The following is a 22597-nucleotide window of genomic DNA, read 5'->3' as shown; positions in this document are numbered from 1 at the left end:
GCGTGAGAATATTAAGTTGACGTTCTGGACAAATGAAAAAGTGGCGATACAGGAAGACTCATGTATCGCCCTTTCTCCACTCTATGACGAGTTGTCCGATAGCCGCTGTCGTACCAAATAAGGCGGTGTGAAAAGGCCCGCTCCATAGGCCCGCAGGAATAGACCAATGTATGGTCAAGGGTGCGTATCCACTATATTTGAGCTAAAAACGGGGGTCTGGAGAGCCGAAATGACTCACAGATTGACTAAGACGTCATCCTTCCATGCCACCCAGCCTTTACGAACTGCCTTTTTTTCCACCATTCTTGAATCGGCGATAGGCGGTACGTCAGATGTAGACGGATCTTGAAGCTCGTAGCCTTCTGCTTCTGCTGGAGTGACGGAGGATTTTGAAGACTTGAGCGCGCGAGTACGAGACAAAAGGGAAAGATAGGTTTGACGAAGCCGGTAGATCTCGAGGAGGACGTAAAGCCTGCAAATCAGCCTCACTCAGTCATTTCATTATCGGGGTATTGGTGTCCATCAGTTTTTTAACGTGACATTGAGAAGGCGATAGGTACGAAGAAAAGAAGCACTCACGCCCAAAAACGGCATCCCCAGAGCATAGCAGTATCCGCGGATCGCACGCTGATGTCTAGCACGCCTTTGTTGGCTAACCAGTAAATGTGCTCCAGGGGGTAATAAGCCAGCAGACTCAGAAGTTTGAGTGTAGGGAGTAATTTCTCTTTATCCACTTTTCGTCGCTTATAGAAGCTCAAAAGACTTTCAATTGAATCAGGATACATTTTGAGTAAGCCTTGTATGACAGGTAGCAAGCCTGCGAACCATGAGCTAGACAAAGGAAGCAAGTGAGATCACGGACCGAAAGCCCTCATGATGACACGCGCATCGGCAATGCTACCAGCTGCTCGACCCCATCCTTCTGCCAGTCGGGTCAGCGCCATACCTCTATCTGACACGACCTCTCGTTTGGCCGCTACTGTCATGCGTACCCTTGGGTGGTCAGCCCGAAAGCGAGCAAGCCGGAGGAGAATGGCAATGACGAAGGGGGATGAGTATTGAGCCAGCATGAGGGAAGCATCGAGACCAGATATGGTGGAAGTGAGACGGGTGAGACGAGCGAGAAGATGGTTGGGATCCGGTTGTAACATGGCTGCCTGTTTGGACATGATGAGGAAGGTGAGGACAATGAGGAGTAGGAGGAGGAGGAGGATGCAGTTGACGTGTGAGGGGGCCCGAGCGTGCGTCCGGTGTGTTGGGGATGAGAGTTGCATCTAACTATCTACTATGGAGAGGCGTCTACAAGAGTTTTGGGGTTCTTACGTGACGTGTAATTTAGGTACTGATTATCGCTATCTAACACTCCCCTTAATCCGTACTAAGTTGCTTTCATAGGAGCGAAGAAAGATTACCGAAGACTATGGGTTCTGGCGACTCGTCTCTCATGACATTGACTTGGTGTTTTGATCGGTATTCTCTAATGGCTTCCTGTAATTGACTCTTGGATAGATCTCCGTGTTTCTTAATGCGACAGTCTTCCACACTATGTCCGTATTTACCACACCAATCACACTCTTCGTCTTCTTCACTATCACTTTCATCTTTCCCACGTTTTCCTTCTTTCCTCGTCTTTCCTTGTCCCTTCTCCTTCTCCTTGTTAACTCCATGTTCACTACCAGCACCATTACTTCTACCCTTTCCTACCCTACTACCTGATCTCCCCTTATCCTTCTTTATAGCATCTTTATTTACAAGAACAGCACTGATGGCTTGTTGAGTATGGTTCTCCATTTCTTGCTCAAGACGGCGGGTGTCGGCAATACTGTGGTACGCGGTTACAAGATGGTCCCAGCTTTTCTGCGTGTCTGGTCGGAGATCCCACTGTTGACGAAGTGGCGCAAAGTCGCGACCAAGGGAGAGAAGAAATCTTTCGGAACGATCACCATCATCTATATGGGCACCTGCACCAAGAGCCTCGGCTACTAGCTCACTAAAGGTCTCGAGGTGAGCGTGCATGGTGTCGAAGTTGGCATTTTCAACTAGACGGAGGAGGGAAATACGCTGGTTGAGATCATTACGCCTTGCTGTCGTTTTAACTTGATGCTGCGCAGTAATACGCGCCCAGATTTCTTGGGCTGACCAGAGGTCCTCGACTTGGGCGGCTAGTCCCGGAGAGATTGTGAAAATGAGTGTCGAACGAGCTTTACGCTCTTTGTTGGCCCAATCTAGCCAGGTGGTACGTTGAGTAGCTGTCAAAGCTACTGCTGTTGTTGAATTTGTGGCGTCTGGGGGAGCCTCCCCGGCAATGGTATCAGGGGGAAAGACAACGGAATGATCTGTTGGCACTGCCGGATTTACGAGTCGTCTGAAAGGCTCGGGCTCAAGGCCGCTGAGATGACCTTGAGCACCTTTGTCGAAGAGGTAGTTACGTACACCTCGGCGCCAACGAACAAAGGTTTCTGTCCCTGTTAAAGTCGGGATCAACTTGGAAAGTGCAGAGAGGTCGTCGTTGTTTGACATCGTGCAATGTCGCTGCAGAGGTGATTATTTGAACGTGCTTGTGCGAGAGGGGTTTTGTCGCTGCAGAGGTGATTATTTAAACGTGCTTGTGCGAGAGATGTGTTGCCGCAGAGGTGTTCAAACTTGCTTAGGCGGATGGGGGCGCTGCAGAGGTGTTTAAATGTGCTTGTGCGCAGAGGAATGTGGTATGGAGAGTCGAGCGGATGTCCCGGAACCTACGCAGCGGGTAGGCTTTGCAGTGTCAAGAGTGTTACCGAGTTTACTCTGTCGAAGACAGGACGTGGAGTAATGAATGATGTACGGTAAAGGAATGTGATGACATGGCAAGAGGCTTGCGCGTTGATGGATACTTGAGGGTGTAGAGACTCGAAGGTGTTGAGACTCGCAGCCGGAAAGTGTCCAAGAAATGGCCCTAGCGAGGGTGGACTAGGAATGGGATGCGTGATGACTCTGTGGTTATGTGTATGTTATGTGAGTGGAAAAGAGGAAAAGATGATGTGAGATAGAAGGGATGTGACGGAATGATTGATGAGTGGATCAGAGGAGGATTTTATCGAAGGGATGTGTGTCGTCGAGGCTTCCAAGCGTCGATTGGGACAAGTGTACGTTGAGGCTTCCAAGCGTCAACTTATGTACTCACGTTGTCGATAGTCCGTCTAATTTCCAGCGTTCCGTGATCTGATGTCCAAACGTCTAAATCCAGCGTTTCCGATGTTTCCAGCGTTCCGACCGATATGTCAATAATCGTGGCCAAGGGGGAACCCTAGAGGGGCCAAAACAGGTGTATGTCAAGTGTGGTTATCGGCAGGGTGAACTCTCAATATCTGAGTGAGAGGAGAATGCTACTCCGACTGTTAATCTGTTGGGGATGAGAGTTGCATCTAACTATCTACTATGGAGAGGCGTCTACAAGAGTTTTGGGGTTCTTACGTGACGTGTAATTTAGGTACTGATTATCGCTATCTAACACGGTGGTGAGTGACGGACATCGGTGGTAACTCCGTCGGAACGGTCAAACGCCCAATCCGATTGCTGACTATTCATTCACCTTTCGTCTTTCTTCTTCTTTCAAAAATCAGTCTCATTCGCACAAGTCAACTCAACTACCATAGAGACCAAATCATGCCGGGAAGTTCATCTGTCATGGCAATGGTACGACCAATCTACGCGTTGCCTACCCGAACCACTCTGCGAGTAGGATTGACAAAGGTCTCAACGCCCCACATCGCCGCCGGCCATCGAGCATTTACATCTGCTCAACCTCGACGGTTGTTGATACCACCCTCAGTGCTCATCCGTCATGCCGAACCTCTGAGAGCTGGTCCTAGTCGACCGTCTCCGTTCAATCAGCAGAGTGAGTCCCAATTTCCCGCAAATTTCGACTTACCGAGTCACGTACACTGACATGCAGAACGAACCATGTTCATCCAAACTGATACTACACCAAATGAAGCCTCCTTAAAATTCATCCCTGGCGTTCCTGTCACCTCTGGATCGACACACGAATTCCTCGACCTTCGCGCCGCTCTTCCGTCCCCTCTCGCCACGCGACTTCTAGAGATAGACGGTCTTCTCGGAGTTTTCTTTGGTCCGGATTTTGTGACTTGTTCAAAGGACGATACCTATTCTTGGTCCGTTCTCAAACCAGAAATTTTCGCTATTCTCATGGAACATTTCACTTCTGGAGCACCACTGTTCCAAGAAGGTCAAGAAGGAGCTAGAGCGGAAGATACGAGGGTTTTGGAGAGTGATAGTGATGTGGTAGGGATGATCAAAGAGCTATTGGAAACCAGGGTTCGTCCTGCTATCCAAGAAGATGGAGGTGACATCGAGTACAAGGGGTTCGAGGAGAAATCAGGTATCGTCAAATTGAAACTCAAGGGAAGTTGTAGGGGATGTTCGAGTAGTAGTGTTACTTTGAAGAATGGGATAGAGAGAATGTTGATGCACTATGTGCCAGAGGTGAAGGCTGTCGAGCAGGTAAGTTAACTTATCTTACTTTTTCGTCTAGACTCTCCTCTGTGATCTTTCAGATGAGTATTGCACACAAAATGCTGATGTGTCAGGTCTTGGACGAAGAAGAGCTCATAGCGCTCAATGAATTCGCCAAGCTCGAAGCTCGTCTTGAGGAGAAGAAAGCAAGTAGCAAGTCAGAGTAAGCTAGAGTTGCATCGGAAAGGGATTTGCGAGCTGACGAAAGAGTATGAGTCAATACATGTCACATTAGCCACCTTCTCTCTGTATGCAAACCACTTGTCGACGTATGACGTTTCCATTACATTCAGTTCCGACGTCGCTCATTGGCTGACGAATAATCAAGAGACTGCGATCGAAGTGATGTGATCGCCTACTTCTATGAGTATCACGTAAACCCACTCATTGACGAGGCATAAAACTCCTCTCTATGACACTTTTCTTGTCACTTTTTTTCTTCTTACCATGCCTCACATGCAGGTTGTTTCTATTCCTTGGGTAGCCTTTTGGCCTTCGAACACACTCCGACACGCAGTTCATGACTTCTCCCAAGCAGAGGAAGAAGACGGCAACCAGAGTGATAGTGGGTGTCCGACAACCACGACAGAGCAGTCTTATTGCGATAATAACACTGAGGAGAGTGAGGTCAGCTGGAGTGACATGATGTGAGTCCTTGGTTTCATTGCCTTCATACTTCGCGGTAGTCAGCCACGGTATTGGAGATGTAGATGAGTGTCTACTATCACTGACACGTAGCTGCGATTGTGTGGGGTCTTGTCAATTTGAGTCTCAGGCAAGATCAGGGTCGACAGAGGCATTATACAAGGCGAGCTATTCTAAACATTTTCCCTCACTCATACATTTCGAATTTGATAACCCCCTTGACCTCGGGGCTTTGTTCGACTTTACTTTCATCTGGCGGCTTCTGCTTCATGGTGATCCTCTCGTCAGCTCTGATCGAGTGCTCACAGCGGGATGCGTTTGATCTCAATGCTTGATGAGAAAGGCATTCGGACGTTGAGTTGACCTGTAGAGGTTATTCTATCAATCGACCCAAGGTGACATCCGGAGCGACTTTGATGAGATGGTTTGTCTCAAACATAGTGTCCGCGAAGCGTTACTAGAGAACACTTTGTGAGCTTACTAAGTACGCGGTTGATGAGCTCATGTCATAGCGGACGATGCGGAGAAAGATGGACTGGGAATGTCTTGAAGTATCGCATGCGAGAAGGCGGGCAGAGGTTAGCGGCCGTGAGTGATCTCTATCATTTTTGTCCTTGATTACATTTCCCAAACCATAGCTTGACTCTGATTTACAAGCGTCTCGTCCGTCATCCATTTTAAATCATGTGAACAAATTCTTACTTCCTTCCTCTCGTTCATTACTTTTCCCATCTCACGCCTTGACTTCATTGCGAAATTCCTTCATCCATCATTTCCCCAACATCATGTGCTTGATTGTGTGGTGTGTGATCAACAAGTTCAAGGACTTTCAAGGTCCGAGTCAAGGGCTGACGAAGTGAACACTACTAACTTCAGGCAATCGCTCTATTACCCAACATCAACCCTCTCCCATATTCTTTGAGAACTTTATTAGAATGTGAAATCTTCAGCCAATCTCCTTATAGACTGGCACGTGGCTGTCAAGTCGGTCTTGATTGGCCTTTCAAAGATGAATATGAACATACATCTCCAACTGAAGATTCTTGGAAATTAGCTAGCGTATGGGCTTGTTGGGCTCAGAATTATGCTAAATGGCTTTGTGGGGATGAAAACGTATGGGATTCATGGGAATTTGAAAATCTTGCCCCGTGCGTTGTCCTTGATTTATTTTTGACTCCTGTTTCCAATGTTTCTGCATCATCCACTCGTTGAACCTTCCTCATGGAATAATGCCATGACTCTTTGCTTTTTTATGGATCAGATTTCCTATCATTTTGTTTGATCAGGTTCTACGTGGTTTCAGTCAAAATCCCCGGTTTCCCTGTCTTGTGTCTTGTGTCTTGTGTCTTTACATCACGATGCGGGAAAAAGGTGTAGACAAGACAAGAAAGATGATAGCTGAACAACTAGTCGACCAGTGACTTATTACCCCAACACACATACGTCTAGCACACCCATAGTTACTCAACAACGATCCTCATCTTTCTCGCCTCATCCTTCGAATCAACCATCAGAACCTCTTCGGTCCATTCCTCTAATCATTCCTCCTACATTTCTCCTCCCTCAGGGTTTTGGAATCATTTCCCCACCACAAGCGAGTCCTCCGACATATACAACTCTCTTCCCTTATGTTCACCCTCATCTTCCGTATTCACCACCAACGGCCACTCATCAACCTCTCACTTCTGCCCCAAGCGCTCAGATGGCACATTATTCCAGACCTACGCCTTATACTCCGGTACCGATTTATTATCGGTTCATTTAGTACTCACCCTTACTCCCACCGCAATTTGAGCTTATGGACCGGATGGGTGATACTTGAGCGACGTCGATAAGTGGATGATCACACGAATCGCTTGTATAGGACGAAATCTTTTGATAAGTCAGGTGGGCAAAGGAAGTTCGAGCAAATTTGGCATGTTTAGGTTGAAGTTGATTGTTGTTTTTCAGTATGTATCTTTCATGTTGTCGAACTCATCGAATTGGGACATTAGCATGTTCACGAACAGGTTTATAGTGCATGTATACATGTTGTCAATTGCTTGCATGATGACCCATACTACTACTGTAAAATCTGTTACATATTTCATCCCTCGATATTGTACTTTCTCACTTCCAGTCACTCGTCCATCGGACGTCCGCTTACTGTATCAACGTCATTGATATACTCACAACCATTTAGCTCCTCCATACCCCCTCAATCCAACAATGGCAGCGGTAGCCATACCCACTCCGCCTAACAACCTCGCCCAACCTTCTCCGCCACCCCCGCCAAGTCCATTCAAAGCTTTACTAGCTAATTCATGTTGACCTATAGCCAACCCCATAAGATCATAAGCCATACAAGCCCCGAATAGAAGGGGAGAAGTAAGTGCGGTGAGAGGTCCACCGATGGAAGTAGCGATCTTGACCAATAAATTAGGTGGGATACGGGGAAAGAAAGCAGCTGTGACGTTGTGGAAGATGTCAAGGATACCAATACCTGCAAAGGTAATATTGATTATGTTTGTCAATTTGGCTTGATAGGTATTGGGGGTTTTATCACGGAGGAAAAATACGTAATATGTTTGAGTTATAGTGTTGATGATTACTGGGATCGAGGAACCTTTTAGGTTGTTGTCTTTCTAGTTGATTAGTTATTTTCATCGTGATTCCTCCCCCTGCAGGACTGCCCTTCCTCGATGACGACGTTGCCACAAGATCTCTCATCGCCGAACAACGACCGTTGATTGGGTTGGTGATGAAGGATCTGACCAAACTCTTTCAAGTGGTGGGTAACGGGGATGGCAGGTAGAGAGGATTGGAAGAGTTAGTTATGTGGTTACTCACCCAGAGAAACATCCACCCGGCTATACAAAAATTTCCCAGTGCATACCATGGCACAAAACGACGAGTTCCTAACTCCACTTGATTATCAGGTCGGAACAATTCTCTCAACCATACAAGTTGTAAAATCTGTTGAGGTCCGAAAAACCCAGCGATGGCGAATGGGTAAGGAGAAAAAGCACAGGGATTGGAATCGTGGATTTGTTTCATGTTAGGTGTTGCTGACATGCCATATGTTTGAGCGGCGAAGTCGATACTAAGCTTCAGCTTATACTCTTTCTCTTCCTGGCTCTCGCATACAAGCCTCGTCCGGCTGCTTAAATTCTATCGACTTGTATTCCCTTTTCCCCCATGTTCCATTCTTGGAACGGAACTCTTCCAATGTGGGAAACATTCGAGGATTGTGGGGTTTGAGGGAGGTGAGAGTTTGGACGCACACAAAAGACAAAGGGGCCAAAACCCGAGCTGTAGACGCTGAAATACCCATGTTGTCGTCTTCTTCCTTAGGTTGATCGTTCGTCACTGGAGCAGGAAGCAGAGATTCGGTAGAATTACGAGGCTGAGACATTCTTCAGTATGAGCGGTGATATCTTGGTTGAAAACTCACCTTTCAAATGAGTGTCCTGATGTGTCTGATGCTGGATCGTGATAGCGCAGTACCACAGAGGGTTGGGGTTGGCTTATATATGTTCAGGATGATGGTACGGTCGACGGCTGATGGAGGAAGGTTGCGGTTGCGTCATCGAAACATCCGATCGTCTGTGCGTCTTGATCGCGATCGATCGTGCCTGTATCACGATCAGACTAAAAGTGCCACATTCATCCCCATCTCCTCTCTCCACATCTTTTCTCGGGTTCTCACGTTCACATCTTATCATCTTGGCTTCCTCCCACTTTTCGGTCACACGGCGTGCCGGTTCGTCTTGCAAATCAGTTCTCATGGCTGACGCAGATATCGTTGGCGGAGGAGGAAGGAGAGAGGAAGATTGCACGATCTCGTCCGCGTCCTCGGCCATTCGAATCGCGGAAATCTCAGATCATGGAAGGAGAAACAAAGGGCCATTCAACCATGGCGTGTGGTCCAAGGACGTTTGGGTGGAGGTTGGGATCAACAAGTGTAGTATAAGAAGTGGGTTCTTCCTGTCTCTCTCCCCCGCAAAACGGAAACAGAGCTCATATCTCAAGGTCAACTCACTATCCAACTTACATCCATCGCAAGTACTAAGTAGACGGCAGTATGGTCACCATAGTCGAGAATGCGAGCGACCAGTTGAACATTTCGGTAGTATCATCTACGGGTAACAAGCAATACCTTGTCCTTCGTAATCCGACATCTCCAGCCTCAATGTCGAAAGAACATTTCAATGCTGACACAGGGATTACAATGCGTGGAGAAGCAGCAGCCCTCAATTGGATTGTACCAGATATGTCCCAGTGAGTACAGCAATCACATGCGGTATGTGGTGGGGAAGCTGACTTCAGGCCGGAGACCAGAACCATCCGTTTGTGGTACACAGTAGGTTGGAAAAAAGATCCGACAGGGGTCGACTTCCCCGACCCTGGTTCGGTCACACTGGCAACGAACAACGAAATGGAAGAAGCCGAAGCTCTTCGGGGAAGCGAGTTGTGCACAACCTATCTCACAGCAGCTAGTTCGTGGCTGCTGCGCTCCGCTGATGATATCACAAGACATATTGCTAGCCGAGGAGACCTCATTGGAGCTCAGCTGGGATTACCGAACGGGTCGGTGGTCTTGGCGATGTCGTCTGTTGGAACCACTAATAATGTGAATATCCGGGGACCGGCATATGATCTTGACAAGCAGCGTTGGGTGTGATAGTAGATCACTTTTAGCTAGCGTGTCTGCATGTTTATCACATAAGTACCAGTATGATAGCGATCACGATGCAAAAGTTCAGCGGGAGCATTGATCCAGGGCCGGGCCACAAACTACATTGTTTGTCTATGTGGCTACAACTTCAGGCATGGCGGCTTTCTTTTCCCACCTTCGTTGCTACCTGTTTGCCGCATCTGTACACCTGCACATGGGATTCCGGGTTACTGCTGGCTCTACTTAAGTGGGACCAGCCTCAAGGGGCGGATAGAAAATGTCCCTTCCGCCACTCGCAGGTTCATTCCTTCTCATTAGGATCACCAGGAAAGGGAACAACCATCAAACATCAATTCTCACTGCCTCCGGTTCTAATGAGTGGGTGATTTCGTTTAGTGGAGACGAGTCGTCATCATGAAACATTTAATTTCTGTCCAGTTCACGTCAGCTCGATCCGCTTTCATACTCGAAAGTATTAGTAGAATACGATCAATCACTACCGAAAACGCTTTCGTCGTTCAAAGGCGATTGAAGGGTGAAAATGATGCATACAACCATCTATAGGATTTATATCCCCTAATCTATCTGACAACTGAGTACACATATAATCTCGTTCAAAGAGAGAGGGAAAGAGTATGGCAAAATGTGGTAGAAGGATCTACGACATTGTTGGCGGTGCATGTTCCGGCCGGCGATGCAACTTTTGACGTCGACTCTCGTCCGATCTCGACGGACTAGAAGAAGTGGGGAAGGAGTAGGCCATTTTGGCTTCAAAAGATGTGTATAGCATGCTAGGTGTCAAAGGAGATGAAGATAAAGGTTGGTCTACAAACAGGGTAACATCCAAGGGATGTGGAGCAAACTCCGAACACTTTGTTTGCCATTGGCTAGGATATATAAACCATGATGTCCCAGCCTTCATCTTCTACATCCCCCCACCTTAACCATTGCAGTCTAGCACTACAACTAAAGTGATCATCGGACTACATCCAACTTTGTCCCGTAACCTTGTTCCACAACCACTATAGAATACCCAAACTACATATCATCAGCTACAGTACTACATAGCGGGACCACACGGATCATGGCTTCTACTGACGATTCTCAAATGCCAGCTGCTGGATCGTCTCTGTTTGCACAATTGGCTACCACTCAAAGGGCACCCCCTACTGACGAAACGACACATCTGCAGGACTCGAAGGTTGTGACTTCAATTTTGAAGCGTGGTTGGACTGAGGTACTTCAGCCTGGGTTCGATTTTGAACAGGCACAGGCCAAAGGAGCTATCTGGGTGCCCAGGTGAGTGAAGTTTGATGAGGACTTACCTTGCATTGATCCCATAACTGACCTCAGTACGGTACTCAAACCAGCGTGGGAGGTGGCCGACGTCAGATATGTAGTAACTGTGACAAGGGATGGCTGGTACGATCTGACGTCAATTAAACTGGTGCAGTACACTGATGTGGTGAAACGAGAACAAGCAGACCAAGGGATTTCCATCATTGCGCAACGCTTGAACGACTTCAGAGCCAGAGAATCAAATAGTGTGAAAGACAATATGATGCAGATGAAATATGCAGCCAACAAAGTCGAATCCGAGCTCGGATTACCCCCACGCTCAGTGACGATATACCGAGAAAAACAGGACGAGCGTGTTGTCACTCACGATTTCAACACGGGCGAGAAGGAGGAATTGACTCAAGACGCTCATGCTGAATGGAAGTGGCCAACACGTGAAGAGGCAGAAGCCGCAGCGAATTCTTACGACTGGGCTAATGGGCGCTGGTCTTATGTGCTTGCTTGAAAGGGTAGTACATGAGTTGCCAAATGAGTTCTGGTAGGAAATCATGTGTGTTGGTAGTTAGACCTTATGGATTCATTATTGTTGGAGCATGGAGCAGCTTCTTCCCACGGTTGTTGGCTTTGTTGAGTTAGGCTAGGCGCTTTCATACAAGCTGAAGGCTCTATCAACTTGCCATAACATACAGTACGCTCCGGGTCTATCCCTGTGCATGCTCTTCCCGGGATTGTTCGGACACATACAGATCTGTGCAGGCGTGAATTCGGTTAGTATCGAAACAAGACTCCTTAGGTCCCTCTGGATATCGGCAGCCCCGAGAGTTGCACATTACAATATCAGTACTAGTACCAAACGTTCTCCCTCTGTCTACATGGGGGATAATATCATCAAGTGAGTGCATGACACTTCTCTACTTCCCTTGCACCTGACGTTCTCTTGCGCTCAATTTGACCGGTCTAGTCAATTTACTAATCCTCCAGTTTCTATGCCGGTCAACCTCCGCTGAACCGGGTAGCTTTCCAAAGACAATCCACCGATAAGCTAAACGCTCACCTCGCCTCTCCGCAAACCCGGATTTTAGTGTTCAAGTATGTTTTGCATTCTCCTGAAAGACTGCAAGCTGAACCAGAAGGAATGGAAGTCCTCTTGTTCGTAAAGGACAACCTGGCGCTTTGCTATACTTAGATCGAGACACACTCGCTCCCCTGATCCAGTACGGATACCTCGGCGCGTGAGTCGCTCGGCGGTGCTCAAGTGAGAAGTTACCAGCTGATACTTGGCAGACCAGAGCAAGAAACCGATCCCAAAAGAGCTAAAGCTTTTGAGGCATATAGACCACAAGGATCGCCGGCATTACTGTTTCTCGGGATCGACGATCGAGAATCTAACGAAGATCCGCAGAACCCAAAGGGAATCCCATACTTTGCTATCAGTGTTGCAGAGGGGTTTGAACATGACGAAGGAGAGTTTGTCGAGGCTCGTGTGAGCGGCGGAGAGATGGATGGATGGACGGCAGGGGTGTACAGTGGGGCGAGGAGCGTCATGGATTGGAATGCTAGGTACAAGGTGGGTTTTAGTATCATTTCTTCTCCACTATCATTTTCATGGCTCACCTCTTATTCTGACCCCCCGTGGAAATGACTTGATGAAACAGGTCTGTCGTAAACTCGTCGGTGGGAAAGTAGAGTCTCTCACTGACATGCAGTTCTGCCCGGGATGCGGAAAACCAAATTACTCTCTCTGGGGGGGATGGAAACTCAATTGCACATCATTTCTCTCTTCTGAATCAGTCGATCCTCCTTGTCCATCAACCAAAGGTTTACATAACTACGCGTATCCTCGCACCGATCCTGTATGTGTATTTGCTATCACCCTTGATGATCCTTAACCCGTCACACGTCGAATCTTGAAAGAAAGACCTCGTTGACAGTCAGGTCATCATCATGGGCATTCTCAGTTCTGACGGAGAGAAAATACTTCTTGGTAGACAAAAAAGCTGGTCAGAGGGTATGTACTCCTGTCTCGCTGGATTTGTCGAACCTGGCGAATCATTCGAGGACGCTGTGCGAAGAGAGTCTCTCGAAGAAGCTGGTATAGAAGTCGGACCTGTACGCTAGTGAGTGGTGTTCATCAAGTGATATAAGACGATTTGGCTGATGGTCAGTTCTTCCAGTCAGCCTTGGCCGTTCCCTAGTAGTCTCATGGTGGGATGTTATGGGCGAGCTAAAGATGGCCAGACTATTCGTTTGGATCTCGACGATGAGCTACAAGGTATGTCTTTCCCCTTGTTCGCATACCTCCCTCTAAGCTGTACACTGACACGCAGACGCTCAATGGTTTCCTCGATCTCAGGTCCTCTCCATTGTCGAGTCCGCATCCTCCGTCCATACTCGAGCAGACATCAAGCAGTTGGAAAAGGCTAAACAAACACATCACGAAAGCCTCAAAGCTCTAGCGCCTACCGATAGCAAATCTCCCGGATCTGGTCCGGCTCTTGTGAGAGGATTAACGAAAGTTCCTGCTGAGACAGCTATAGCTGGTCAGTTGATCCGTCTTTGGGCGAAAGGTGGTTTGGATTTGGTCAGTAAGTTGTAGAGTTATACATAGTTATTCGGTTGTCTGCTGACATGAACTCCTGATTGTCATATTTGATTGATTCTGCCTTACGATTGACTGATACAGTATTTGAACCCTCACTCAACTCACAGGCGGCATCCCGGATCATGTATGGTACCTTCTATATTCTCCCTTCGAAATTCTTTCATTTCTCCATTGCTTTGCGGTCATCCGTCACCCGCAGATAACTCCATTTCTCGCCTCGCTACCCAGTGGTCGATCACATCCCATCCCTTTTGGCTCAAATAGTTGTCCCCAGGCACGAGATCCTCCATCTTCAACCCCGCCGCAGCAAGAGCGGCGAGTATCACATGCTCCGGAGCTTCTAGGGTGTTGAATATTGGTGTTTGCCACGCATAAAGTGGTATGCTATCCGACATGGAGCTCATCTCGCATCGAAGTCGGATAACAGTGACTGCCGGTCTACTTTCCTCCCTTCGTCCACCCTCGTCGTTCGCTGATGTCTCTGTTGTGGAATAGGTTTTTGGACAAGTTACATCAAAAGATGTCGACGACGAACTGACAAGACGATGGACGACTATGCCGATGAAGTCCGCTGGAACCGGGATTCGACCACACTCTGTCTTTGATTCCTGGAACTCAGCGTCAAGCTCAAAGCTCCTACCGATTGAGTGATGATATGGTGAAAGGACCTTACCTGAGTTGGAGAGGAAATCAAGCTTGACCATCCACTCGGTACTGACGTACATAAGACCGTCTGCAGAGCCGGTAGATGAATGATCTCCTTCTCAAGTACGCAAGCCATAGTCCGAAGAGTGGACATTTGATGATGCCACGGTTGGGAAACGTTTTCGTATACCCATTGAGGGGTGTAAGCTACTATCTCCACAGTGTACTTTTGAATTGTTGACAAACGGGGAAAGATGGTACCCTGTTTATCAGTCAATATACCTGTTGTTTTTCTATGATCATCCAAGGCTCCGACTGATTCAAACTGACCGGGGATCTTATGAAGACGTAGTGGAGGACAATGGGATGCTCACCTTATCTGATTTGGAACGAAGCGTGACATAATCCCAAGCGACCCTCATCTCCTCTACCCCTTCTAAGCCTTGCCAATCTCTTTTCTCTAAAAATTCATGTATGGTCCAAGGGATATCCAATCGTTTCAATCGAGGTAAACTCGTTATGGCGTCCAAAACATTCCAGTCCGACGGTGGCGAAAATAACATACTCCTGTCTCTCAAACAAAGATGTATCAGTTGGTCGGCAGATCGAATCAATCGTGAAAGAATGGGAGACATCAGACCTTGTATTCCGTCCACTACTAGATGACGTAACTGTAATTTCGGTATGTCCCATCCTCCTCCGTCTCGCCATATGTCTAATTGAGGTTGTTGCTGATCCCTTTGATTTTGCTCTTCTCTACCGGACCGTTCCACTCCACCCTGTCCAGCCGTTCCACCCTGCACACCCTGCACTTCTCCCATGGTAAGAACTGAGCGAGGTGAGTCTGGGTCGAGTAAAGTATGTTCCAATTGCGGTTGCCCATATATTCTCGTAGGTGAAAGATCGGGATCAAGAGGAACTGGAGGAGAACCTCTGACATTCAGACTTTCTAATCTCGGAGCGACTTGTAAGATCGTCAAAACACTTTTCGTCCATCCTCTAGAAATGTTCAACCTCACTTCTCTCAAAGCATGAAATTCTCTTAATGGAAGTAAGATTCTAGGAAGTGTAGTAAATCCTTCCATTGGTAAAGAAGCGGATGAATGAACAGGAAAAGACAGAACAAGTCTCTCTAAACTGCCTTGGACGAGTTTCATAAGGGATCCGAATTCCAACGGGATTTCGTGTCGCATTGAAAATTCCAATTCTCGAACATAACCTCTTCGATAATTTTTCATTTCGAGTTTGACTAGAAAAGAACGTATAACTCGACGAGAAGCCAAAGCGCGATGAAAGACAACTCTGTTCCCTTCCCCAGAGGTTTCTGTATCGGTCCTACCGACAAGAGTCGGAGTGGTGACAATGGGAAGAGGTGGAGTAGGAGCATTATAAGTCGGTGCGTATAAATCAGATTCGCTTATACGTAGAATTCGAAGGAGTCTTGATTCAGCAGCAGGTTGAAGTTTCGAAGAAGTCAATGCCAAGGAAAGTGCTGAACGAGGAGAGAGATAAGAAGATATATGGGTGAGTGTCTCTTCTGGTAGATTTTTCAAATTGTTGGATATTTGTGTCATGATGAGATATGTAGAACAGATGACATGGATGAAAAGGAGATATATGAAGATATGACAATGAGGATTGAGTCAGTGTATAATGTGAAAGGAAGAGATCCGCAAATCTCGACATTGGAAGGATATTATGATGGAAAGGGAGAGATCTGCATAAGTTCCATTGTTCTTTGACTCCTTCAGATCACCTTTCTACTACTCACGGCTTGGAATCGATGCATCTGACAACAACGAATGATTCATGTTCCCTTTATCCTACAACATTTCCGGCTATCACTGCTATGCGTACGACTACACACAGATCTGACGAGCGTACCACAATGATCACCGATGATCATACACTGATCTTCATCCGAAATGTTTTGACAATACGCAAATGAGCATTTGCAAATTCCGAGCGGAGCACTGATTACCAGATCCTACCTTCCATATAACACAATAATCCAACACCGTTTGATATCTCTAACAACACTGGTCGAACCGACGCGACTATGTGTCAATCACGCCATCTGTTTATGGGTGGGGGTTGAGGGAACTCACCTTGTCCGTCAAAATCACCATCCGTGTAATCCTTCCTTTGGTGGCCACTCGAACCCTGCTTCTTCCCACTTGTCCAGCAAATTCCAGGACTCGTCACTCAACTTCATCCCCCTTCCAGGTCGAAACCATTCTGTCTTCATACCACTATACGAATACACCCTTCTAAGAAGTGTATAAGGAACTTGATGACTTTTATAACTTGTAAAGTCGGTCCAAAACGCTCGACAAATTGAAATCCCACCAAATAAGCATAACCTGTCCAGCATGTGTTTCACCGAGGCTTGGTAACCTCTACAATGGACGAGTTCTCTTTCAGTTGAGTCAGTGTATGATCGGATGAGGATCACTCGATCGTTCTTCTCAATCGCCTCATCGGAACCCCAATAACCCCAAAGAGGATGTTCATCCTCCATTCCGTGTCTTTCCGCCTCTTCGACAGTTTCATGGAGATAGTCAATCTTCTCTCCGTCGTTGGTAGGGACAAATTGAATCATCTCGAGTTGAGGGGCGTGGACGATTTGTTGAAACAAGGCGTCAGAAATCATTTGACCGTTGGATTTCAGATGATTTTGGAGAGGATGGAGGGGATCTTCTTGGGTAAGAACGAAGGGTGTTTCCGTTGGTCGAACTCGTTTGAATAGTCGTTTCAGATTTGGAAGAGGAGGAATATATATGTCCTGTCATTGTGTTAGTCTTTATTCTTTCGAAATTGAAGATTGATTGACCAAAAAGTGGATTTTACCGGACCAGATAAGACAGGAACTCACGTTGAGAAAAATATCACTATCACCTCCATCATCTCCCTCTGATATCATCTCCACACTTTGGAAAAGACCAGTTTTACCAAGTATAGGTCGAAGATGATACGGGATACCCAAAAACTTGACACTAGACTTCTCACCCAGCAACTGCAAAATATTTCCCGCTTGGTCCAAATCCCATTCCTTCATGATATCGGTGAATTTGACATAGGACAGTTGATTGGCGGATTGAATCAAGGCTAAAACCATATCTTGGAAATGTACGTTCATATCCTCAATCTCGAGTTTATGAAGATGACCCAACTTGGGCCAATCGCCTTTGATAATTGGAGATCCGGCGGGTTTCCATTCACACCAACCATCACACCATGGCGACATTGGTGTCAAGTGTAATTCCCTCAACTCAGGCATTTTCTTGAGCATTGCTCTTAATGACACATCCCATATTTCTTCGTACACCAAATTGAGGATCCGTAATCGGTACAAAGGGGTGGAAAGGGACTCGAAGACTTCAGAGAGAGGGATGAACCCATTTGGTAGAATGACAGGAAGGACGGATAAGGGAGCTTCGAATCGTAAGGTAGTCAGAGTTACCTTCACCGTTTCCAGTAGGTCTCGAAGATGAGCAGGAACCAAGGGATCATAATCCAACACTAACTCTTTCGATGCGGAATGACGAGATGTCTTCTCTTTCAGGAATTCCGTGACGTCTTGAGAGATAGTGAGAACGGAGTTGGCGGCATCCTCCCTAGAATCAGGATATCCTTTGAATGTTGCACGGAGGATGGGTAGAGAGGATTTGTCTAGCTTTCCCGGTATGGTGAGTGAGCAAGGTCGATTACATGAGGTTGTAGTCAATGATATTCTCTCGTATATAGCGAGTTCAGCAGGAACCGTTGCTGCCTTACACGTTACAGCCAGCGCACAAGCCGTACGTTTGTCCAAATAAAGAGCGATCTGGATCAGCAGTTCAGGAGGAAATTTCTCGAGGAACCTAGGTCGTAAATAACAACCACCCGGACCAAATTGACAGGGTCGAATCCGCCGTCGACGACGAACAGGAGGTTCGAAGGACATCCTCGTTTGTTGAGAGACGACCTCGGGTTTGGAGATAAATTGTGGGAATCGAATGAGTCAGGATGAAAGGATGGAAAATAGAAGTCTTGAGATTTGATCTGTTATGAGTATTTGGGTTAGCTGACAAGTTCTAACATTTATAGACATGGACGAGTATCAAAAGCATTGTATGTGACACACCTGTCGCCCTTCAAGGACGGGTCATTTCGATCACTCCTTTGTCTTTTCTTAGGGAGAAAGGCCATGTCACGCTCAGATACAAAGCCCGCACGATAGACGCATCGGGTATACTTGAGCTTGTCACGATTGCGCAAGGAGGAGCTACGTGACACCTCGTATTGGACAAGTGTTATCATGATCGGTTGTGTGATTGCGTTGTGAGTATGCGAGACGAGAAAAGGTAGAGTTGATAGTAGTAGTGTGGTGGGTAGCAACTGGGTGAGCTCGACGCGACTGATTTTCACGGCCGAGTGGCGAGATGGCTGGATTCCGAGTGGCAATGTGGTAATTGATCCACGTCCCATCCCATGGACTTCCGCATACGTCTTCCACCCAAATAGACATGTCCGGCCAGGGTTGTTCCCCCACGTGGTTCTTGCTTCAACATCTATCCCCACTTTTATCCAATTCCAGTTGTCAAAGTCATCACAACCTCCCTCCACGTTACCACAACCGACCCCTCCTTCAAGTGAAGGAGAGTGAACTTTCGAGATTTGGAAGACACACACGACCTCCTGCCCATTCCCCAAGGAGACCGATACCGGACAAACCATATGACTGTGACGAAATCAGAACGAAACGAGGCTTACAATGCCCCGACCAGCCTATTCCTCTCGGACCACAGCGACCACATTGCTCTCTGTAGCGAGCTTCGCATCCACTTCAGATCCCCTTTCCACTGTCTCCACCGCCCTTACATCGCCCGATCTGTGCAGTCCGAAGAAAGATCGTAGCAAGTTGGAACCGATGTTGGAAGTGTACGAAGGGAATTCTCGGGAAGGTACCGAGGAGCAGTATCAACGAGAGATACCGATGGTGTTAAGTCCGGAACTCATCAGAGGCGTCAGTGTGAAAGATAGAGCCAGTAGATTCGAACAACAAGCACAAGCATCTTCCTCAACACTACGACCGTCACCTCGTCTAGCATCTCGTACCAGGTCAACTTCTCCTCTGCGATTGAACAGACACCGATCGACTACTCCCACTCATCTCCGTAGAGTTCCTGTACCCGATACGGCTCCGGTCCGACGTATGTCGTCTATAACTTCTCCTCCCGACAACAATGCTGGAGCTTCAAACTCGGTTGGAGGGACATCAACAGAGTTGACAAGGGATAACGGGAGGGGTTCAGCAAGAAGGATGATACAGCAATGGGAGGCCCAAAGTCCTAGTGCGCCACAAAAACCCACCATGGTGAGGAATGACATGCCTAGAGCCATGAGTCGAGATTATTTGGATCAAAAGCCGTTACCCATACCCAAGGAATCACCCACCCCTCCATCACTCACTCCTATCCGAGCACCAGCATTACCAAAAGCGAGTCCTAGTCGACAGCCATTTGCTCCCTCCCCTCTTCAACACCTTCAGACTCCGACAAACAATCGAAAACAATCATCCACTCTAACACCTTCTCCGTCTGCTTATTCATTATCCCCCAGTCCTCATGGAGAGAAGAAGAAACGATATTCGAGTAGATCGCCCTTGAAGGAGATTCTTACCACGGTGAATGCCATCAAGACCAAGGTAAAAGGGAGGGGTAAGGAGAAACATCTCATCACTCAAACTTCTATTGCATGGTCGACAGATGAGGCTCGATGGACCAACGGACTGGATAGAGTGGGGACTAATGGTTTGCCAGACGGGATCGTCTACAGTGACAGAATGGGAGATCAAGAAATGGCTGCTTCGGAAGAGGAGGACGTGAGTTCATCTCATCCATCACGTACTATATGATACTGGAGCTTAGACTAACGTTCAGATCGTCAGGACGTCAGCAATAATGTTCCTCGTGCCCACTCCCTGTTCATCAGTCTCTCCCTGGGGATCCTGGGTGACCGCTTGGGGAACTCTCACACCTCTCTCCCTGAAAGTTACCTACTGCCCCGTGCAGTCGGTCCGTCGATCGGGGTCTTCCACTCCTCGTCGGGTGTTTTCCGGATCTGGAGCCCAAGTTTCTCCGATCTTCTCATACAACTCCATACCTCTGCCTGAGCCTGGCTCACACCCCGATGTGGTCTTATCCATGCTCGATTGCGTGGAGGTCAGAAGTTTACGTCGGGAAGAAGTGAAAGGACGGGGTGTTCCTTCCGTTCCTGAAGGAGCAGGCACAGAAGTTTTAGAGATGGTATGGTCGGATGGGACTAAGAGATATCTGGGTGTTGAAGGTGTTCATGGTCGGTTAGGTTGGGTCAGTGCTATATGGTGAGTCTTGAGTCATCTTTGATCTCAATAACTGACTGTCAGGGATGTTTTGTTGGCCTGCAAAGAGAATGGCACCCCAGCATTACCCCCTCCTTCTCCTCAGGTGGAAATCACTCATCTTCCTCTCTCAGTCACCTACAATCACATCAAGGGAGAATCTACCGATGCTCAGGTGGGCTCATCCGGTATCAATTTACGAGCAGCTTTGACATCTCCACCTCCGGTACAGAAAGTGGGAGATCATTGGGTAGCAGCATCAGTCGTCGGTCCAACTTCTGACCTCTCGGCGAGGAGAGACATCAATCAATTGAAAGACTCCGTTGCTAGGCTCTTTGATCATGGTCCCGATCCAACCCCTCTCGAAAGTTCTGCTTTGGTGCCTTCTTTGGAAGGGTCTGAAACACATGAATGGATTCGAGCTTGGCAACCGAGTATAGGGCCCGAAGTATCCACTTTCTCCCCTCACCCTAGCGACCATTCCCATACCTCACACATTGAGCAAGTCAAAGATGTTGAACGAGAGAACGGATATCCTAGATCTGAGTCGACACTCAGTTTCGATCCAAACGATTTGAACCCTTCTCGTTCGGCATCCCAAGTTCGGCGTGCTTCTACCGTTCTGGGCGGCGAACAACCGATTAGGCGATATGGGGCTAAACCGCACATGACCGCGGTTGAAGAACAACATGTTGACAATCAAAGTTCCGATCACAGGGCACCTACACATATCTCTCATGTGACCTTTCCTAAACCTACAGTAGGAGGAACAATGTTGGTCGGAGCGGGCAGAGGAAAACTACCCACCATCCCTTCATCTGATAACTCCAGCGTGGAAACTGGTGAAACCATCAAGACTCCTCAGACGACTACTTGGGATGCGGCTAGAGTAGCCGAGTCTCACCTGACTTCAACTTCGATACCAGATCCTACTGTATTGGCAAAACTCGATTCGCATACCACCGAACATGACGGATTAGCCAGACAAATCGACGGTGTTCGCTTAGATCTCAAGGGTGTCATAACCAGTCTCGGTCCGGTCGTACAAGAGGTCAGAGAGAAAACAGGGAAGAAAGAGTTGGATGACAAGTTGGAATCTATCCAATTAGACGTGAAGGGTATAGGGAACGCTTTGCAACTTGCTAATCTTGCCCAGATCAGGAGAGGAGAGGACTTTGAAGGTGATACCAAGTGGCCGGAACTGCAGGAAAAGCTTGATAAGATCGTGCAGCTGTGCGAACAGGTACTGGCTCAGCAAGCGGTTCCCCTTCCGGCGATAGGAACGGCAAACGTGATACCGATTGGCGGGGCAGGCCTGACCACAGGCGAGGGTATAAAAGACCTCAAGCCTGTTCAGACTCAAAGAAGTTCTACCTTCACCCCAGACTCTTTGGGGGTTAGTGGGACTGAAGAAAAATTGGCAGGAGAGGAAGTCGCCAATATAATGGCTGATGTGGTGGGTGATCTCTCAACTAGGTCTCTCGATGAGTGAGCAGAGGCTGATGAGCAGACTGGAGGATCGTCAAAAGCTTCACCAAGATTAGGACCAGTTCAAGTGCTTCATAATGTATCTTCTAGACCTGGGACACCTAATGATGAGGTCATGAAGCAAGTTGGGGAGGTGTTAAGTGTAGTCAAGGAATTAAAGGATGGAAGAGTCTTACATAGTCAGCAAACAACGGACATTGCCCGGTGTGAGTACAGCTCTGGCTCTCCTTTTCTCATGTTCAATTTAGCGTCGGTATTGTCACTGGGCTCTTTCACCCAGAACCTTGAAGAAGTGTCGGGAAATAAGGAGCACGATGTATCGAGAAGGGTGACTGACTTGCAGACTTGAACGAACTCAACACATGGCTCGAAGGATTTGTCAAAA

General features: G+C 47.6%; 9 protein-coding genes across 9 annotated transcripts; 4 read left to right on the top strand and 5 right to left on the bottom strand.

Moving 5' to 3' along the window:
- Nucleotides 1-234: 234 nt before the first annotated feature.
- TREMEDRAFT_32090 (uncharacterized protein) lies at nt 235-1151 on the bottom strand (the record flags this gene model as incomplete). Its single annotated transcript, XM_007005561.1, has 3 exons — nt 235-472; nt 580-817; nt 863-1151. The coding sequence occupies 3 exons, from the start codon at nt 1149-1151 to the stop codon at nt 235-237; spliced, it is 765 nt and encodes a 254-aa protein (XP_007005623.1).
- A 238-nt stretch (nt 1152-1389) lies between these two features.
- Nucleotides 1390-2520, bottom strand: TREMEDRAFT_32222 (uncharacterized protein; the record flags this gene model as incomplete). Its single annotated transcript, XM_007005575.1, has 3 exons — nt 1390-1616; nt 1689-2148; nt 2263-2520. 3 exons carry the CDS (start codon nt 2518-2520, stop codon nt 1390-1392), a joined length of 945 nt encoding a protein of 314 aa, XP_007005637.1.
- A 1419-nt stretch (nt 2521-3939) lies between these two features.
- TREMEDRAFT_32414 (uncharacterized protein) lies at nt 3940-4679 on the top strand (the record flags this gene model as incomplete). The annotated part of the gene is made up of 2 exons (XM_007005595.1): nt 3940-4500; nt 4587-4679. 2 exons carry the CDS (start codon nt 3940-3942, stop codon nt 4677-4679), a joined length of 654 nt encoding a protein of 217 aa, XP_007005657.1.
- A 280-nt stretch (nt 4680-4959) lies between these two features.
- Nucleotides 4960-6369, top strand: TREMEDRAFT_63525 (uncharacterized protein; the record flags this gene model as incomplete). Its single annotated transcript, XM_007005759.1, has 5 exons — nt 4960-5159; nt 5251-5440; nt 5528-5628; nt 5670-5745; nt 6034-6369. 5 exons carry the CDS (start codon nt 4960-4962, stop codon nt 6367-6369), a joined length of 903 nt encoding a protein of 300 aa, XP_007005821.1.
- Nucleotides 6370-6734: 365 nt separating this feature from the next.
- TREMEDRAFT_63524 (uncharacterized protein) lies at nt 6735-8551 on the bottom strand (the record flags this gene model as incomplete). The annotated part of the gene is made up of 5 exons (XM_007005758.1): nt 6735-6799; nt 6930-7114; nt 7330-7781; nt 7987-8239; nt 8421-8551. The coding sequence occupies 5 exons, from the start codon at nt 8549-8551 to the stop codon at nt 6735-6737; spliced, it is 1086 nt and encodes a 361-aa protein (XP_007005820.1).
- A 669-nt stretch (nt 8552-9220) lies between these two features.
- On the top strand, nt 9221-9820 carry TREMEDRAFT_63523 (uncharacterized protein; the record flags this gene model as incomplete). The annotated part of the gene is made up of 2 exons (XM_007005757.1): nt 9221-9417; nt 9466-9820. 2 exons carry the CDS (start codon nt 9221-9223, stop codon nt 9818-9820), a joined length of 552 nt encoding a protein of 183 aa, XP_007005819.1.
- Nucleotides 9821-11976: 2156 nt separating this feature from the next.
- On the top strand, nt 11977-13732 carry TREMEDRAFT_39849 (uncharacterized protein). The gene is made up of 8 exons (XM_007005624.1): nt 11977-12005; nt 12095-12202; nt 12247-12345; nt 12398-12680; nt 12820-12966; nt 13049-13230; nt 13279-13385; nt 13441-13732. The coding sequence occupies exons 1-8, from the start codon at nt 11986-11988 to the stop codon at nt 13707-13709; spliced, it is 1215 nt and encodes a 404-aa protein (XP_007005686.1). The 5' UTR covers nt 11977-11985; the 3' UTR covers nt 13710-13732.
- Nucleotides 13733-14405: 673 nt separating this feature from the next.
- Nucleotides 14406-15934, bottom strand: TREMEDRAFT_63521 (uncharacterized protein; the record flags this gene model as incomplete). The annotated part of the gene is made up of 3 exons (XM_007005756.1): nt 14406-14410; nt 14439-14622; nt 14735-15934. The coding sequence occupies 3 exons, from the start codon at nt 15932-15934 to the stop codon at nt 14406-14408; spliced, it is 1389 nt and encodes a 462-aa protein (XP_007005818.1).
- A 548-nt stretch (nt 15935-16482) lies between these two features.
- TREMEDRAFT_63520 (uncharacterized protein) lies at nt 16483-18306 on the bottom strand (the record flags this gene model as incomplete). The annotated part of the gene is made up of 2 exons (XM_007005755.1): nt 16483-17145; nt 17236-18306. 2 exons carry the CDS (start codon nt 18304-18306, stop codon nt 16483-16485), a joined length of 1734 nt encoding a protein of 577 aa, XP_007005817.1.
- Nucleotides 18307-22597: the final 4291 nt, after the last annotated feature.

The sequence above is a fragment of the Tremella mesenterica genome (genome assembly GCF_000271645.1).
Source record: "Tremella mesenterica DSM 1558 unplaced genomic scaffold TREMEscaffold_8, whole genome shotgun sequence".
NCBI classification, from domain to species: domain Eukaryota; kingdom Fungi; phylum Basidiomycota; class Tremellomycetes; order Tremellales; family Tremellaceae; genus Tremella; species Tremella mesenterica.
This window is presented reverse-complemented; position numbering and strand designations above follow the sequence as displayed.